Source organism: Squalius cephalus, assembly GCF_949319135.1.
Source record: "Squalius cephalus genome assembly, chromosome: 18".
Taxonomy (NCBI): domain Eukaryota; kingdom Metazoa; phylum Chordata; class Actinopteri; order Cypriniformes; family Leuciscidae; genus Squalius; species Squalius cephalus.
The window spans coordinates 34,672,458-34,689,900 of NC_137139.1; the positions used below are offsets into that span (position 1 = coordinate 34,672,458).

Here is a 17,443-nt window from a genome sequence, read left to right on the forward strand (position 1 = left end):
AAAGAGGAAAGGGTTCTCATTCAGTACTCCACACTCGCTCCGGTTTTTAATCAGCAGGCTGATCGACTCTTGCATTGAAGGAGTAACAAGCACTGGAACTTTTCTGCCTCTTTTCCCTCTGATCTCTATACGCTTGAAGTAATGACACAGTTTATTTTCCAACTCTGTGAGGGCCATGCACAAGCTGTTTATGAGTCAAGATACTTATCTATCATTAAATCTTTACATTTCATTCTGATGATGACAAACTGAAGTGAAATGAAGAGACTGACTGTATGTGTTAATATTTATGAACACAAATCATAGTTACATTTGAAAAATTCATTCTCTACTTCACTTTCATCTGAAGTGCTGACATGTTTTTTCTCTCTCTCTCTTTTAGCTTTTCTGCAAATATGTGTTCACATGCACTAATATATACTTTCTTTAATTGTTCAATTTATTTAGCATAAAAATCAACATATCATTAAGAATCAGACTACATCAAAACGACCCGTTCACATACAACATCATTTTATTAAATCATTCTTCGTACAAAAGTAAATCTTCTGAAATCTTTACACAGATCTCTCTGATCATAAACTGAAGTGACATGAGATGATATGAGGAAACTGACTGTGTTAATATTCGTTAGTTTAGATGAAGGGGAATACTCACAATATAAAGTTAAGAAAACTAAACAACCGAGAGAAATATGTCTACTACCTCAGATTTAACGTTTGATCTGTGCATCAGCATCGGGGAATAACATAATCTCGGTCAGGACAGAGAAAGCTGTGCAAAACTTGCATGTACAAAAGTAACAGTGAAGACTTCAATGTAAACACAGCTTTTGTCTTTATCAGCTTTTCCATATGATAATCATCACAATTCATTGCCCTGATGATAATCACAAATGGCCAACTACTGCTCGCTCCATTTCTGTAATTCAACGAATGAGTGAGTCTCTCACCCGTTACTCTATAGTGTTCTTCGTCAACAGCCGCTTGCTCCCCTGCTGGTGAGGCTGTCTACAGCTATGGAGATTATCAATCGGCAATCTACTGCTTTTCCTGCAGTTCCCGGATATCAATGTTGAATTTTCTGTCGAATTTGAACCACTGAATTTGTGGAAGCGAAATAAAATGGACCGAAAATTGCCAGTCGAATATTATAGGTTGTATTTTTAAACCGAATGAACATTTTGGAAGTGCAATCTGAAAGGTGAATATGGATTATTGAATTTTTAAGAATGAAAACATGTGTGAAATGTTTTGCATTGAAATATTCACAGCTTAAATATACAACCATGTTGAATTTCAGCCCATAAAAATGCAAGCCCTGAAAATATAATGCATTAAAATGCAAGCAGGGTTAATGCACTGCATATTTTTACTAGTGCAATTCAACAAGCTTTTTAGTTTCAAAAACATTTGTCATTATTTTACTTCCATACACTAATATTGACACCATGTTGAGTATTAGTCACCAGGTTATATCTTAATCTTGCCTGTATGGATTTGTTGATTCAGTTCTTTTCAAATGTTTTTAAAGTGTTTCAAATAACTTTTATACTGCAGTTAATGATTTGTTCTGTTTTTTTAGCAAGTTTTCATAATTGTTTTTTTAATGCCAAATGTTTACTATACACGCAGGCATGCAAAAGTTTCATGCTGAAGTTTTACTTGACGATACGTTTTGAGAAACTGTTTAGAAGTGTTTGTCAAGGGTTTTATTAATTAATATGAACATGAGCATGGAATAGTCTTATGCTAGATCTATTTGTTGACAGACATTTGATGCAAGTTTTGAAAATGTTAACATTACATGTCACAGATAATTATTTATACACGCATGTACATGTCTACATATATGTACGTATGTTTGTGTATGTAGGTTATACTTTTTTAGAAGTAAAAACATTTAATGTTGCTTTCTATAAATAAAGAACTCAAAGTAGATTCTCTTTTTACACTGCTTTTTAAAAAGTGCCTTTTAAAAATTGTTACTGGGGCAGTCTTCTCAAAATTAGTTGATACAAGGATACAAGTAGCTATGTACGTTTGACCCCACGATGACCTAAAACTAGTTTGGTGTGTGTACGTTTGATCCCCACGATGACCTAAAACCAGTTTGGTGTGTGTACGTTTGATCCCCACGATGACTAAAAACCAGTTTGGTGTGTGTACGTTTGATCCCCACGATGACTAAAAACCAGTTTGGTGTGTGTACGTTCGATCCCCACGATGACTAAAAACTAGTTGTGTGTGTGTGTGCGTTTGATCCCCACGATGACCTAAAACCAGTTTGGTGTGTGTACGTTTGATCCCCACGATGACTAAAAACCAGTTTGGTGTGTGTACGTTCGATCCCCACGATGACTAAAAACTAGTTGTGTGTGTGTGTGCGTTTGATCCCCACGATGACCTAAACCAGTTTGGTGTGTGTACGTTCGATCCCCACGATGACTAAAAACTAGTTGTGTGTGTGTGTGCGTTTGATCCCCACGATGACCTAAAACCAGTTTGGTGTGTACGTTTGATCCCCACAATGACTAAAAACCAGTTGTGTGTATTGGCGGACCTCAGATTTACACAAGACCTGAAATGACCCCACAAGTAGCCACTGTGTCATGTTTGAAAATTTTATAGCAAAATATTTGTAATCTGAAAGGACATTTTCTAAACTGATATTGTATTAGTTGTCATAATATTTTTTTTAGGTCTTAAAGTTTATTAGAAAGGGTGGTCCCCATTATGTAGCATTTCTGACAGGTGACCCCCACAATGCATATAAACAAGTATGTGTGTGTGTGTGTGTGTGTTCTTCACCTGTTTCAGGTGTTCGCTCAGGTGCGTGTGTGTGTGTGTGTATGTATATGTTCTTCACCTGTTTCAGGTGTTCGCTCAGGTGCGTGTGTGTGTGTGTGTGTGTGTGCGTGTGTATGTATGTGTATGTGTATGTGTATGTGTATGTGTGTGTGTGTGTGTGTGTGTGTATGTGTATGTGTATGTGTATGTGTGTGTGTGTGTGTGTGTGTGTGTGTGTGTGTGTGTGTGTGTGTGTGTGTGTGTATGTTCTTCACCTGTTTCAGGTGTTCGCTCAGTGAGAACTTCAGACTGCCCTTCCTGTTGCTCAGCATCTCACAGGTCATCAGTGTGTAGAAGACGCCCGTACACACCAGTGGCACACAGAAGTAAAAGCCAAACAGCCACCAGACCTTCACGTCCCTGTAGAACTACACACACACACACACACACACACACACACACACACACACACACACACACACACACACACACACACACACATGCATTTTATTTATTAATAATAATTTTAAAAAGTATATGTATATATAATATATATAATATATATTATTAATATATTATATTTATATAATTTATTTTTTTAAATTATATATATATATATATACATACACACAATACAAATATTTCATTATATATTATACTTTTTATATAACAAATATATTTAAATATAATATTAAATTAAATTGAAATATATTTAAGTATAATTATTATATCTAAGTAAACAATATTTTAAATTATATTTTATATCTTATATACATTTATAGACAAGACATATGTTTATAAAATATATTTTTATAAGTAATGTTATTTTGATATTGTATTCATAATTCATATTATTTTTTATATTTTACTTGTATATATTTTTTTCATACATATTATTTTAAAATTATTCTCTAATCTGAAAATGGTGTTACTCAATTAATCATGTGTCTAAATATTCAAAAAGAGCCTTTTAACTCCTTCCTGTTTTCTGACAGCTTTCAAAAATGAAACCGCTTATGTCAGAAAACCTAAAAAAAAAAAAAAAAGACCTATACATTTCAATGAAAAATGAAACCGGAATCAGCAGAACTGACTTTCATTTTTTTTTTAAAGCTTTGAGGATTTTTTATGAAGGAATATGAATATCTAAGATCTGTGAATGAACAGAAGTGATGTCCACAGGTTGTTATTGTTGTTGTAGTTGTAGTTGTTGTTCTCACCGTGATGAAGGGCGTCTCTGGCTTCAGCATGCAGGTTCTGATGGTGATGTTGTTATATTCGAAACTGACCATCTTGAACCCGATGGCCTCCGGAACCGCCAGCACTGCCGCCAGCGTCCAAATACACACGATCTCCAGCGCCGTGAACAGGGGAATCCCGACGCCCTGCACGCGACTCCACGACGCCACCGCGCGATACCTGCAACACACACGAGGTAAACGGTGTAAAGTTAATACAGCTTCATAACACACGCGAGGTAAACGGTGTAAAGTTACTACAGCTTCACAACACACACGAGGTAAACGGTGTAAAGTTACTACAGCTTCACAACACTCACGAGGTAAACGGTGTAAAGTTACTACAGCTTCACAACACACACGAGGTAAACGGTGTAAAGTTACTACAGCTTCACAACACACACGAGGTAAACGGTGTAAAGTTACTACAGCTTCACAACACACACGAGGTAAACGGTGTAAAGTTACTACAGCTTCACAACACACACGAGGTAAACGGTGTAAAGTTACTACAGCTTCACAACACACACGAGGTAAACGGTGTAAAGTTACTACAGCTTCACAACACACACGAGGTAAACGGTGTAAAGTTACTACAGCTTCACAACACACACGAGGTAAACGGTGTAAAGTTACTACAGCTTCACAACACACACGAGGTAAACGGTGTAAAGTTACTATAGCGATTCAACACACACGAGGTAAACGGTGTAAAGTTACTACAGCTTCACAACACACATGAGGTAAACGGTGTAAAGTTACTACAGCTTCACAACACACACGAGGTAAACGGTGTAAAGTTACTACAGCTTCACAACACACACGAGGTAAACGGTGTAAAGTTACTACAGCTTCACAACACACACAAGGTAAACAGTGTAATGTTACTATAGCGATCCAACACACACACACACGAGGTAAACGGTGTAAAGTTACTACAGCTTCACAACACACATGAGGTAAACGGTGTAAAGTTACTACAGCTTCACAACACACACGAGGTAAACGGTGTAAAGTTACTACAGCTTCACAACACACACGAGGTAAACGGTGTAAAGTTACTACAGCTTCACAACACACACGAGGTAAACGGTGTAAAGTTACTACAGCTTCACAACACACACGAGGTAAACGGTGTAAAGTTACTACAGCTTCACAACACACACGAGGTAAACGGTGTAAAGTTACTACAGCTTCACAACACACACGAGGTAAACGGTGTAAAGTTACTATAGCGATTCAACACACACGAGGTAAACGGTGTAAAGTTACTACAGCTTCACAACACACATGAGGTAAACGGTGTAAAGTTACTACAGCTTCACAACACACACGAGGTAAACGGTGTAAAGTTACTACAGCTTCACAACACACACGAGGTAAACGGTGTAAAGTTACTACAGCTTCACAACACACACAAGGTAAACAGTGTAATGTTACTATAGCGATCCAACACACACACACACGAGGTAAACGGTGTAAAGTTACTACAGCTTCACAACACACATGAGGTAAACGGTGTAAAGTTACTACAGCTTCACAACACACACGAGGTAAACGGTGTAAAGTTACTACAGCTTCACAACACACATGAGGTAAACGGTGTAAAGTTACTATAGCGATTCAACACACACGAGGTAAACGATGTAAAGTTACTATAGCGATCCAACACACACACACACGAGGTAAACGGTGTAAAGTTACTATAGCTTCACAACACACATGAGGTAAACGGTGTAAAGTTACTACAGCTTCACAACACACACGAGGTAAACGGTGTAAAGTTACTACAGCTTCACAACACACAAGAGGTAAACGGTGTAAAGTTACTATAGCGTTCCAACACACACGAGGTAAACGGTGTAAAGTTACTATAGCGATCCAACACACACAACAAGGTAAACAGTGTAATGTTACTATAGCGTTCCAACACACACACAAGGTAAACAGTGTAATGTTACTATAGCGATCCAACACACGAGATAAACGGTGTAAAGTTACTACAGCTTCACAACACACACGAGGTAAACGGTGTAAAGTTACTACAGCTTCACAACACACACGAGATAAACGGTGTAAAGTTACTACAGCTTCACAACACACACGAGGTAAACGGTGTAAAGTTACTACAGCTTCACAACACACACGAGGTAAATGGTGTAAAGTTACTACAGCTTCACAACACACACGAGGTAAACGGTGTAAAGTTACTACAGCTTCACAACACACACGAGGTAAACGGTGTAAAGTTACTACAGCTTCACAACACACACGAGGTAAACGGTGTAAAGTTACTACAGCTTCACAACACACACGAGGTAAATGGTGTAAAGTTACAACAGCTTCACAACACACACGAGGTAAACGGTGTAAAGTTACTACAGATTCACAACACACACGAGGTAAACGGTGTAAAGTTACTACAGCTTCACAACACACACGAGGTAAACGGTGTAAAGTTACTACAGCTTCACAACACACACGAGGTAAACGGTGTAAAGTTACTATAGCGATTCAACACACACGAGGTAAACGGTGTAAAGTTACTACAGCTTCACAACACACATGAGGTAAACGGTGTAAAGTTACTACAGCTTCACAACACACACGAGGTAAACGGTGTAAAGTTACTACAGCTTCACAACACACACGAGGTAAACGGTGTAAAGTTACTACAGCTTCACAACACACACGAGGTAAACGGTGTAAAGTTACTACAGCTTCACAACACACACAAGGTAAACAGTGTAATGTTACTATAGCGATCCAACACACACACACACGAGGTAAACGGTGTAAAGTTACTACAGCTTCACAACACACATGAGGTAAACGGTGTAAAGTTACTACAGCTTCACAACACACACGAGGTAAACGGTGTAAAGTTACTACAGCTTCACAACACACATGAGGTAAACGGTGTAAAGTTACTATAGCGATTCAACACACACGAGGTAAACGGTGTAAAGTTACTATAGCGATCCAACACACACACACACGAGGTAAACGGTGTAAAGTTACTACAGCTTCACAACACACATGAGGTAAACGGTGTAAAGTTACTACAGCTTCACAACACACACGAGGTAAACGGTGTAAAGTTACTACAGCTTCACAACACACACGAGGTAAACGGTGTAAAGTTACTATAGCGTTCCAACACACACGAGAAAACTTTGTAAAGTTACTACAGCTTCACAACACACACAATAAAACGTTGTAAAGTTACTACAGCTTCACAACACACACAAGGTAAACAGTGTAATGTTACTATAGCGATCCAACACACACAACAAGGTAAACAGTGTAATGTTACTATAGCGTTCCAACACACACACAAGGTAAACAGTGTAATGTTACTATAGCGATCCAACACACACAACAAGGTAAACAGTGTAATGTTACTATAGCGTTCCAACACACACACAAGGTAAACAGTGTAATGTTACTATAGCGATCCAACACACACAACAAGGTAAACAGTGTAATGTTACTATAGCGTTCCAACACACACACACAAGGTAAATGGTGTAAAGTTACTACAGCTTCACAACACACACAAGAAAACGTTGTAAAGTTACTACAGCTTCACAACACACACAAGGTAAACAGTGTAATGTTACTATAGCGATCCAACACACACAACAAGGTAAACAGTGTAATGTTACTATAGCGTTCCAACACACACACAAGGTAAACAGTGTAATGTTACTATAGCGATCCAACACACACAACAAGGTAAACAGTGTAATGTTACTATAGCGTTCCAACACACACACAAGGTAAACAGTGTAATGTTACTATAGCGATTCAACACACACGAGGTAAACGGTGTAAAGTTACTACAGCTTCACAACACACACGAGGTAAACGGTGTAAAGTTACTACAGCTTCACAACACACACGAGGTAAACGGTGTAAAGTTACTACAGCTTCACAACACACACGAGGTAAACGGTGTAAAGTTACTACAGCTTCACAACACACACGAGGTAAACGGTGTAAAGTTACTACAGCTTCACAACACACACGAGGTAAACGGTGTAAAGTTACAACAGCTTCACAACACACACGAGGTAAACGGTGTAAAGTTACTACAGCTTCACAACACACACGAGGTAAACGGTGTAAAGTTACTACAGCTTCACAACACACACGAGGTAAATGGTGTAAAGTTACTACAGCTTCACAACACACACGAGGTAAACGGTGTAAAGTTACTACAGCTTCACAACACACACGAGGTAAACGGTGTAAAGTTACTACAGCTTCACAACACACACGAGGTAAACGGTGTAAAGTTACTACAGCTTCACAACACACACGAGGTAAACGGTGTAAAGTTACTATAGCGATTCAACACACACGAGGTAAACGGTGTAAAGTTACTACAGCTTCACAACACACACGAGGTAAATGGTGTAAAGTTACTACAGCTTCACAACACACACGAGGTAAACGGTGTAAAGTTACTACAGCTTCACAACACACACAAGGTAAACGGTGTAAAGTTACTACAGCTTCACAACACACACGAGGTAAACGGTGTAAAGTTACTACAGCTTCACAACACACGAGGTAAACGGTGTAAAGTTACTACAGCTTCACAACACACACGAGGTAAACGGTGTAAAGTTACTACAGCTTCACAACACACACGAGGTAAACGGTGTAAAGTTACTATAGCGATTCAACACACACGAGGTAAACGGTGTAAAGTTACTACAGCTTCACAACACACATGAGGTAAATGGTGTAAAGTTACTACAGCTTCACAACACACACGAGGTAAACGGTGTAAAGTTACTACAGCTTCACAACACACACGAGGTAAACGGTGTAAAGTTACTACAGCTTCACAACACACACAAGGTAAACAGTGTAATGTTACTATAGCGATCCAACACACACACACACACGAGGTAAACGGTGTAAAGTTACTACAGCTTCACAACACACATGAGGTAAACGGTGTAAAGTTACTACAGCTTCACAACACACACGAGGTAAACGGTGTAAAGTTACTACAGCTTCACAACACACATGAGGTAAACGGTGTAAAGTTACTATAGCGATTCAACACACACGAGGTAAACGGTGTAAAGTTACTATAGCGATCCAACACACACACACACGAGGTAAACGGTGTAAAGTTACTACAGCTTCACAACACACATGAGGTAAACGGTGTAAAGTTACTACAGCTTCACAACACACACGAGGTAAACGGTGTAAAGTTACTACAGCTTCACAACACACACGAGGTAAACGGTGTAAAGTTACTATAGCGTTCCAACACACACGAGAAAACGTTGTAAAGTTACTACAGCTTCACAACACACACAAGAAAACGTTGTAAAGTTACTACAGCTTCACAACACACACAAGGTAAACAGTGTAATGTTACTATAGCGATCCAACACACACACACAAGGTAAATGGTGTAAAGTTACTACAGCTTCACAACACACACAAGAAAACGTTGTAAAGTTACTACAGCTTCACAACACACACAAGGTAAACAGTGTAATGTTACTATAGCGATCCAACACACACACACGAGGTAAACGGTGTAAAGTTACTACAGCTTCACAACACACACGAGGTAAACGGTGTAAAGTTACTATAGCGTTCCAACACACACGAGAAAACGTTGTAAAGTTACTACAGCTTCACAACACACACAAGAAAACGTTGTAAAGTTACTACAGCTTCACAACACACACAAGGTAAACAGTGTAATGTTACTATAGCGATCCAACACACACACACGAGGTAAACGGTGTAAAGTTACTACAGCTTCACAACACACACGAGAAAACGTTGTAAAGTTACTACAGCTTCACAACACACACAAGGTAAACAGTGTAATGTTACTATAGCGATCCAACACACACACACGAGGTAAACGGTGTAAAGTTACTACAGCTTCACAACACACACGAGAAAACGGTGTAAAGTTACTACAGCTTCACACAACACACGAGAAAACGGTGTAAAGTTACTACAGCTTCACAACACACACGAGAAAACGGTGTAAAGTTACTACAGCTTCACAACACACGAGGTAAACGGTGTAAAGTTACTACAGCTTCACAACACACACAAGGAAACAGTGTAAAGTTACTACAGCTTCACAACACACGAGGTAAACGGTGTAAAGTTACTATAGCGATTCAACACACACGAGGTAAACGGTGTAAAGTTACTACAGCTTCACAACACACAAAAGGTAAACAGTGTAATGTTACTATAGCGATCCAACACACACAAGGTAAACGGTGTAAAGTTACTACAGCTTCCCATTACTGTTTTTTTTATTAATTTTTTTTTTTTATTGAACAATACCAATTTACTAACTCAAGTAGGAAACAATAATATGCATATGAAAATATGCACAAATACCATGTAATTAAATCTCCATTCAATATCTGTACAGATAGGCCTATGCCTAAAGGTTCATGTGTATATATATATATAGCATCAACAGCAAAACATCAACAGCATATTAAGTAAAATAAACAAAAGCATGTGTGTTTCCATCCACCGATTTTGCGTTATTGCATAAAAAATGCTGGATGGAAACGCCAAGATGCGCATAAATTCTAACAGTGCTTTAAAAACGTATGCACTCAAATGAGGCGGATAATACCAGATAAGAAGACATGCACGTAAACTACAATTACTGTTTAAGTGAAGTTATAGAACTTTTTTGTGTTCTAAATTTGAGGTTGATATCTTTAAAAAATTAGCTTTCAGTGAGATTGTGTTTAGCTGCAGTACCAAACGCTTCCACTAGGGGAAATTCATCTCCATTCATTTCCAATGCGCTCATTTCTGACCGCGAGGAGCACAAGTGTTTTCTGGACCATTTAACCTTTTCGGAGTGTGTGTGTGTGTGTGTGTGTGTGTGTGTGTGTGTGTGTGTGTGTGTGTGTGTGTCTGTTACCTGTCCACACTGAGCGCGCACAGGTTGAGAACTGTGATTCCGACTGATGTTTTCTGCAGGAACGGCATGAGTTTACACAGGAACAGGCCGAACACACTGTCGTCGAAGGGCCACCGCATCCACAGCAGCTGAAACACACACACACTTCAAACGCTGGACAAGTGTGTGTGTTTAAACACCAACCAGTGAAGCGCCTTTATCTGTGACTGTGAGTGTGTGTGTGATTGAACGTGTGATGAGTGTTACTCTGATAACTGTCCCAGAATAAGTCTGTCTTACGCACTGCTGCACACGTTTACCTCAGAAATAAACCAACTAGAAATAAAATTATTAAAGTTACAATACTATTAACTATATTTTTTGTCAATTGAAATTACACAAAAATATTTGTAAATATTTTTAAAGTATTTTTAAACTAATATATATATATATATATATATATATATATATATATATATATATATAATTGTATATATAATGCTAAAATATTATAAATACAAAATATGATTACATATAATGTGCACTTATATTTATAATGTTTTATGCATCTAAATAACATTTTGTTAAAATGATATATAATATATCTATATATAATATATAATAATTATATAATATATATTTATACATTTATACTATTTTATATATTAATATTTACAATTTTGATAATGAATGTATTTATATAATAATATATCTCATTTTTAAATAAGACATATATACAATATACATATATATATATATATATATATAATTATTATAAAAAATATGGGTACTATATGGTTATCCGGACCACACCTGACCACACGTGACCACAACCACTCTTGGTTGGTCGTAACCCCAGTGACGGGTAGGTTTAGGGGCGGGGTTGGGGTAGGTCATCACATGTGGTCCGGATAACCTTATAGTACCAAAATATGAATAAACAATGTTTTTAAAATATTAGACAAATGTAATACTATTTATTAGATTTATTAACTTTTAGATTTATATATATATATATATATATATATATATATATATATATATATATATAAAAGTTAATAAATATATATATATCTACACTGAACAAAATTATAAACGCGTGTGCTGAACTCAAAGATCTAAGACTTTTTCTATGTACACAAAAGGCCTATTTCTCTCAAATATTGTTCACAAATCTGTCTAAATCTGTGTTAGTGAGCACTTCTCTCTTGCCGAGATAATCCATCCACCTCACAGGTGTGGCATATCAAGATGCTGATTAGACAGCATGATTATTGGGGGGGGGGGGAGATATATAAATATATATATTATAAAATAATTATTTCATATATTAATATTTAAAGTTTAACCTTGTAGATGTTGATGGGAATGTCGATGGAGAGGATGTGAGAGCGTGTGTGTGTGTGTGTGTGTGTGTGTGTGTGTTTCTCTCATTATTACCTTGTAGAGGTTGATGGGAATGTCGATGGCGATGTACACGAGGTCTCCGAGGGCCAGGCTGGCGATCAGAGCGTTCGGGCCATTCCTCATGGTCTTGTTCTGGTAGATGATCCTCAGAAGCGTCGCGTTTCCCAGCATTCCCACCACGAAGATCACGCACGACAGGACCGTGTTCACGTACTTGAACAAACCCTCAATAGACGTCCTCCTGAGACACGCCGGTGGACGACCCTGGGCAGATCTGGGGTCAGAGGTCACGCGATTCGACCCCGGGGACTCAGGGTCATCAGAGAGATGAGAGCTGTTGGATGAGTTTGATTGACAGGTTCCATGGCCAATCAGCAGGCAGGATATGAGCGTCATTAACAGAGTGACCCGGTGGGTTTTGTGGGGCAACATTGCAGATCAAAGACTCCTTTTGTTTCAGATCTGGGGTCAGTGTCTCTACAGGACAGGAACAAAGAGAAACTGTTCTGGGTTTATTACAATCTGATGTATGGACGTCTGTGGGGCGAGATCAATGTTAAAATACTGGGATAAAACTATTTACTTTGACATATAAAAGCACTAAACAAGGAAACATTCACTTGATATGGATCTTTAAATCCAGTCTGTAACACAAAAAAGGGTGTAGAAATAAATTTCACTCAGAAATTGCTAGTAAATTACACAAATAACATTGAAATTTGTAAGTATAAAAACTGAAATAGTATTTTAGGTAAAACATGCACTTATAAATTATCTTTTATAGTGTGATCCTACAGTTAAAACTGTCAAAAGGCACTTTAATAAAAATAACATACAGCTCTGTCACTTTACCATCATTCACATACAAGGTTTATTCATGTTTTAAATTAGATTTTAATCTTTGTTTTCACTTTAATTTTTGTTAAAGTTGTAGCAAATTTTTTTTTTCATATTTTGAATTAGATTTTTTTTCTTCTGTTTTTAGCTTTAATTTAGTTTTTGTTGTTTTAAAATATGTTTTATTTTTTGTATTAGTTTTACTATTATAGTTTTTGTTCATATTTATAATTGTCTTTACTTTTCATATATTCTTTTTTCACTTTAATTTTAGTTAAAGTTTTAGTAATTTTGTTGTATTTTTGTCATTTTTATTAGATTTTTGTATATTTATTAGTTGTACTATTATAGTTTTTGTTCATATTTAGAATTTTTTTTTTCCACTTCAGTCATTTTAGTTCAAGTTTTGCAATTTTGTTGTATTTTTGTCATTTTTATCAGTTTTTGTTGTTTTTAAGTATGTCAATATAGTTTTAATTTTTTGCATATGTATTAGTTTTACTATTATGGTTTTTGTTCATATTTAGAATTTTCTTTTCTTTTTATATTTTCTTTTTTCACTTTAATTTTAGTTAAAGTTTTAGTAATTTTGTTGTATTTTTGTGGTTTTGCAATTTTGTTGTATTTTTGTCATTTTTATCAGTTTTTGTTGTTTTTATGTCAGTATAGTTTTTATTTTTTGTATATGTATTAGTTTTACTATTATAGTTTTTGTTTATATTATTAAACAAAATAATTTTTATTTTGTTTAATTTTTTTCACTTCACTATCATTTTAGTTAAAGTTTTGCAATTTTGTTGTATTTTTGTCATTTTTATCAGTTTGTGTTGTTTTTAAGTATGTCAGTATAGTTTTTATTTTTTGTATATGTATTAGTTTTACTATTATAATTTTTGTTCATATTTTGAATTTTTATTTTGTTTAATTTTTTTCACTTCACAGTTATTTTAGTTAAAGTTTTGCAATTTTGTTGTATTTTTGTCATTTTTATCAGTTTTTGTTGTTTTTAAGTATGTCAGTATAGTTTTTATTTTTTGTATATGTATTAGTTTTACTATTATAGTTTTTGTTCATATTTAGTATTTTCTTTTCTTTTTATATTTTCTTTTTTCACTTTAATTTTAAAAGGTTTTCACTTTAAAGGTTTAGTAATTTTGTTGTATTTTTGTAATTTTTATAAATTTGTTGTATATTTATTAGTTGTACTATAGTGTAATATTATAATATTATATGTTAAAAACACATTATTTTGGCTTTTGAAAGCGTCTGGTCACTCGCCCCATAGACTTCTGTTTTGAACTCATGAGTGTGAAAGTGACTGGAGTGTGTTTTCCAACTAATGCAATGAAAACAGCCGCTCACACATGCCAGTAATTGTAACTTAATGAAAAGCCACAAACACACAGTTCACTATCACATCAATCCAGCAGATTCACTTTGAACTGGGTTTGAACCACAGATCATGTGCTTTTCCTCACACTGATTCTCACACACAGATCTGTCACTTTACCATCAGTTTATTCATGCTTTGAGTTAGAGTTTAATATTCTGTTTTCACTTTCAGTTCAAGTTTTAGCAATTCTGTTGTATTTTTGTAATTTTTGCAGTTTTTGTAAAGTATGTTTATATAGTTTTTATTTTTTGTATATTTATTAGTTTTACTATTTTAGTTTTTGTTTTTGTTTTGAATTTTATTTTATTTTTATGTTTTCTGTTTTCACTTTAATTTTATTTTGTTGTATTTTTGTCATTTTTATTAGTTTTTGTTGGTTTTAAATGTCTAATTTTATTTTGCTATATTTATTCATTTTAATATTGTTTTTTTATGTTTTTATTTTTATTTTTATGTTCTCTGTTTTCACTTTAATTTTAGTTCATTTTAGTAATTTTGTTGTATTTTTGTCATTTTTATTAGAGTTTGTTGATTTTAAATGTCTATAGTTTTATTTTGGTATATTTATTCGTTTTACTATTATAATTTTGTTCATGTTTTGAATTTGATTTGATTTTTATGTTTTAATTGTGTTGTATTTTGTGATTTTTTTTTGTATTTTTTTTAAATGTCTTTATAGTTTTTATTTTTGTATATTTATTAGTTTTACTATTATAGTTTTTGTTTGTTTTGAATTTGATTTGATTTTTATTTTTTAATTTTGTTGTATTTTGACATTTTTTTGTATTATTTTTTTTAAATATAGCATTTTTATTTTTTGTATATTTATTAGTTTTACTATTATAGTTTTTGTTCATATTTCGAATCAGAGTTTTCATATTTTCTGTTTCACTTTAATTTTTGTTTAAGTTTTAGCAATTTTGTTGTATTTTTGTCATTTTTGCTGTTTTTAAACATCTATATATTTTTATTTTCTAGTTATTTTAAGCAAACGAACCACTGATATACAGTAGCCTACTTTTATAGTATTATTAGTATTAGATTTTATTTTTTTATTCTGTTTTCACTTTAATTTTTTTATTAATTTTGTTTATACCTATATAGTTTTTTATTTATTAGCTTTATGAGGAACTAGAGTAATACAAAATATTTAATAATATATAATAATAATAATAATAATATATGAAGAGTTCAGATGCAAAAGCCTCTAATTTCACTTAAATGGCAATGAAAATTACTGAACTTATATATACGAGCTTTATAAAAATGATTATTCTAGAAGAAAATTTCAGATGCATTTAGAGGGTTTTGCATCTGAACTCTTCATATATACACACACACACACACACTTAAATTGTTATTGTTATTTTATTTCAAGCTCAAATGTTTTCTGGTTTAGTTTCTGCGTTTCCTCTAGAGTCTCTCGTCAGATGATATGAGTTATGATACTCTCCGTCATGTTATAGCCAGAGCGAGGGACTCTTTCGGGTTTTCTTTCTCCAAACGTCAGGAGAAGTGTCCAAGTCTAAGTCTAAGTCGAAAGCGTCCAGAGAAACACATGAGCAGTAAAAGAGACAGTGATGTTTTGAGAAAAGTGACGCACACAAACACACACTGACCTTCAGGATAAAGCTGATAGACTCTCTCTCTCTCTCTCTCTCTCTCCCGACGTCCCGAATCTTCAGTGTGTAAATCCAGGAGACAGTGGGATCTGGTCCGAGGCTGAGGATCCTTCAGACGAGTGTGTGAGTGTGTGAGGAGCAGACGATGTTATCTTTCAACACCCTCCTCTCTCTCTCTCTCTCTCTCTCTCTCTCTCTCTCTCTCTCTTTCTTATCTGTGGGATGTGGCTTTCCTGGCACTGGATCTAATTTCAGTTTTAACACACACACACACACACAGAGAGAGAGAGAGACCACCCTATGTTGTAATCAGCTTATGAAGAAAACAATATAAACACTTCTGATACGTATTCAGTTGTCCTTTTTTTTTTTTTTTGGACATATGATACACACACACACACACACACACACACACACACACACACACACACACACACACACACACACACACACTCTCTCACACACACACACACACACACACACACACACACACACACACACACACACACACACACACACACACACACACACACACACACACATTCTTCTCACACACACACACACTCTCTCTCTCTCACACACACACACACTCAAAAGTTTGGAAAAAATACTTTTTTAGTGTTTTGTAAGAGTCTCTTCTGCTCACCAAAGCTGCTTTATTTCATCAAAACTAAAGTAGAAGCTGTGAAATATTATTCTAATGTAAATCATCTGTTTTCTATGTGAATATATAGTAAAGTGTAATGTATTCCTGTGATCAAAGCTGAATGTTCAGCATCATTACTCCAGTCTTCAGTGTCACATGATCCTTCAGAAATCACTCTAATATGATGATTTGATGCTCAAGAAACATTTATGATTATTGTAATTAATGTTGATTGTTGAACTACCTCAAGGTGTCCTGTGCATTAAATAATCTGTTTGATATTAGTTATTAACAGGGTTCTGAATCAATCGGCGATACCTGTGGTGTTACTGGTGAATGGACTATAGAGAGGTCAAAGGTCACTCGCTGCCCAGAGCCAAACCACTGAGAGCAATTACAGGCCTGACCTCATCAACTCTGACCTGCAGGGGGCATCAGTGCACACACACACACACAATCACAGTCACACACACACACACACACACACACACACTCACACAGTCAAATACACACGCACACACACACACACACACACTCATACACACTCTCTCTCTCTCTCTCTCTCTCACACACACACACACAC

The 17,443-nt window shown here is 35.5% G+C and overlaps 1 protein-coding gene across 2 annotated transcripts in view; it reads right to left on the reverse strand.

Moving 5' to 3' along the window:
* The window catches only part of LOC307145265 (endothelin-1 receptor-like), a 56,243-nt gene extending 39,810 nt beyond the window's left edge, over positions 1 to 16,433 (reverse strand). Inside the window, exons 1-6 of one of the 2 annotated variants that reach the window (XM_079848242.1) lie at positions 16,212 to 16,321; positions 12,946 to 13,006; positions 12,396 to 12,839; positions 10,977 to 11,104; positions 4,010 to 4,208; positions 3,065 to 3,217 (exon numbers count right to left, since the gene is read on the reverse strand). In XM_079848242.1, the coding sequence (XP_079704368.1) occupies positions 3,065 to 3,217; positions 4,010 to 4,208; positions 10,977 to 11,104; positions 12,396 to 12,794 (879 nt within the window). In that variant the 5' untranslated portion in view covers positions 12,795 to 12,839; positions 12,946 to 13,006; positions 16,212 to 16,321. Of the gene's footprint in view, positions 1 to 3,064; positions 3,218 to 4,009; positions 4,209 to 10,976; positions 11,105 to 12,395; positions 12,840 to 12,945; positions 13,007 to 16,211 lie in introns of both variants that reach the window. The other variant, XM_079848243.1, reaches the window with a different exon arrangement.
* Between the last annotated feature and the right edge of the window lie 1,010 nt (positions 16,434 to 17,443).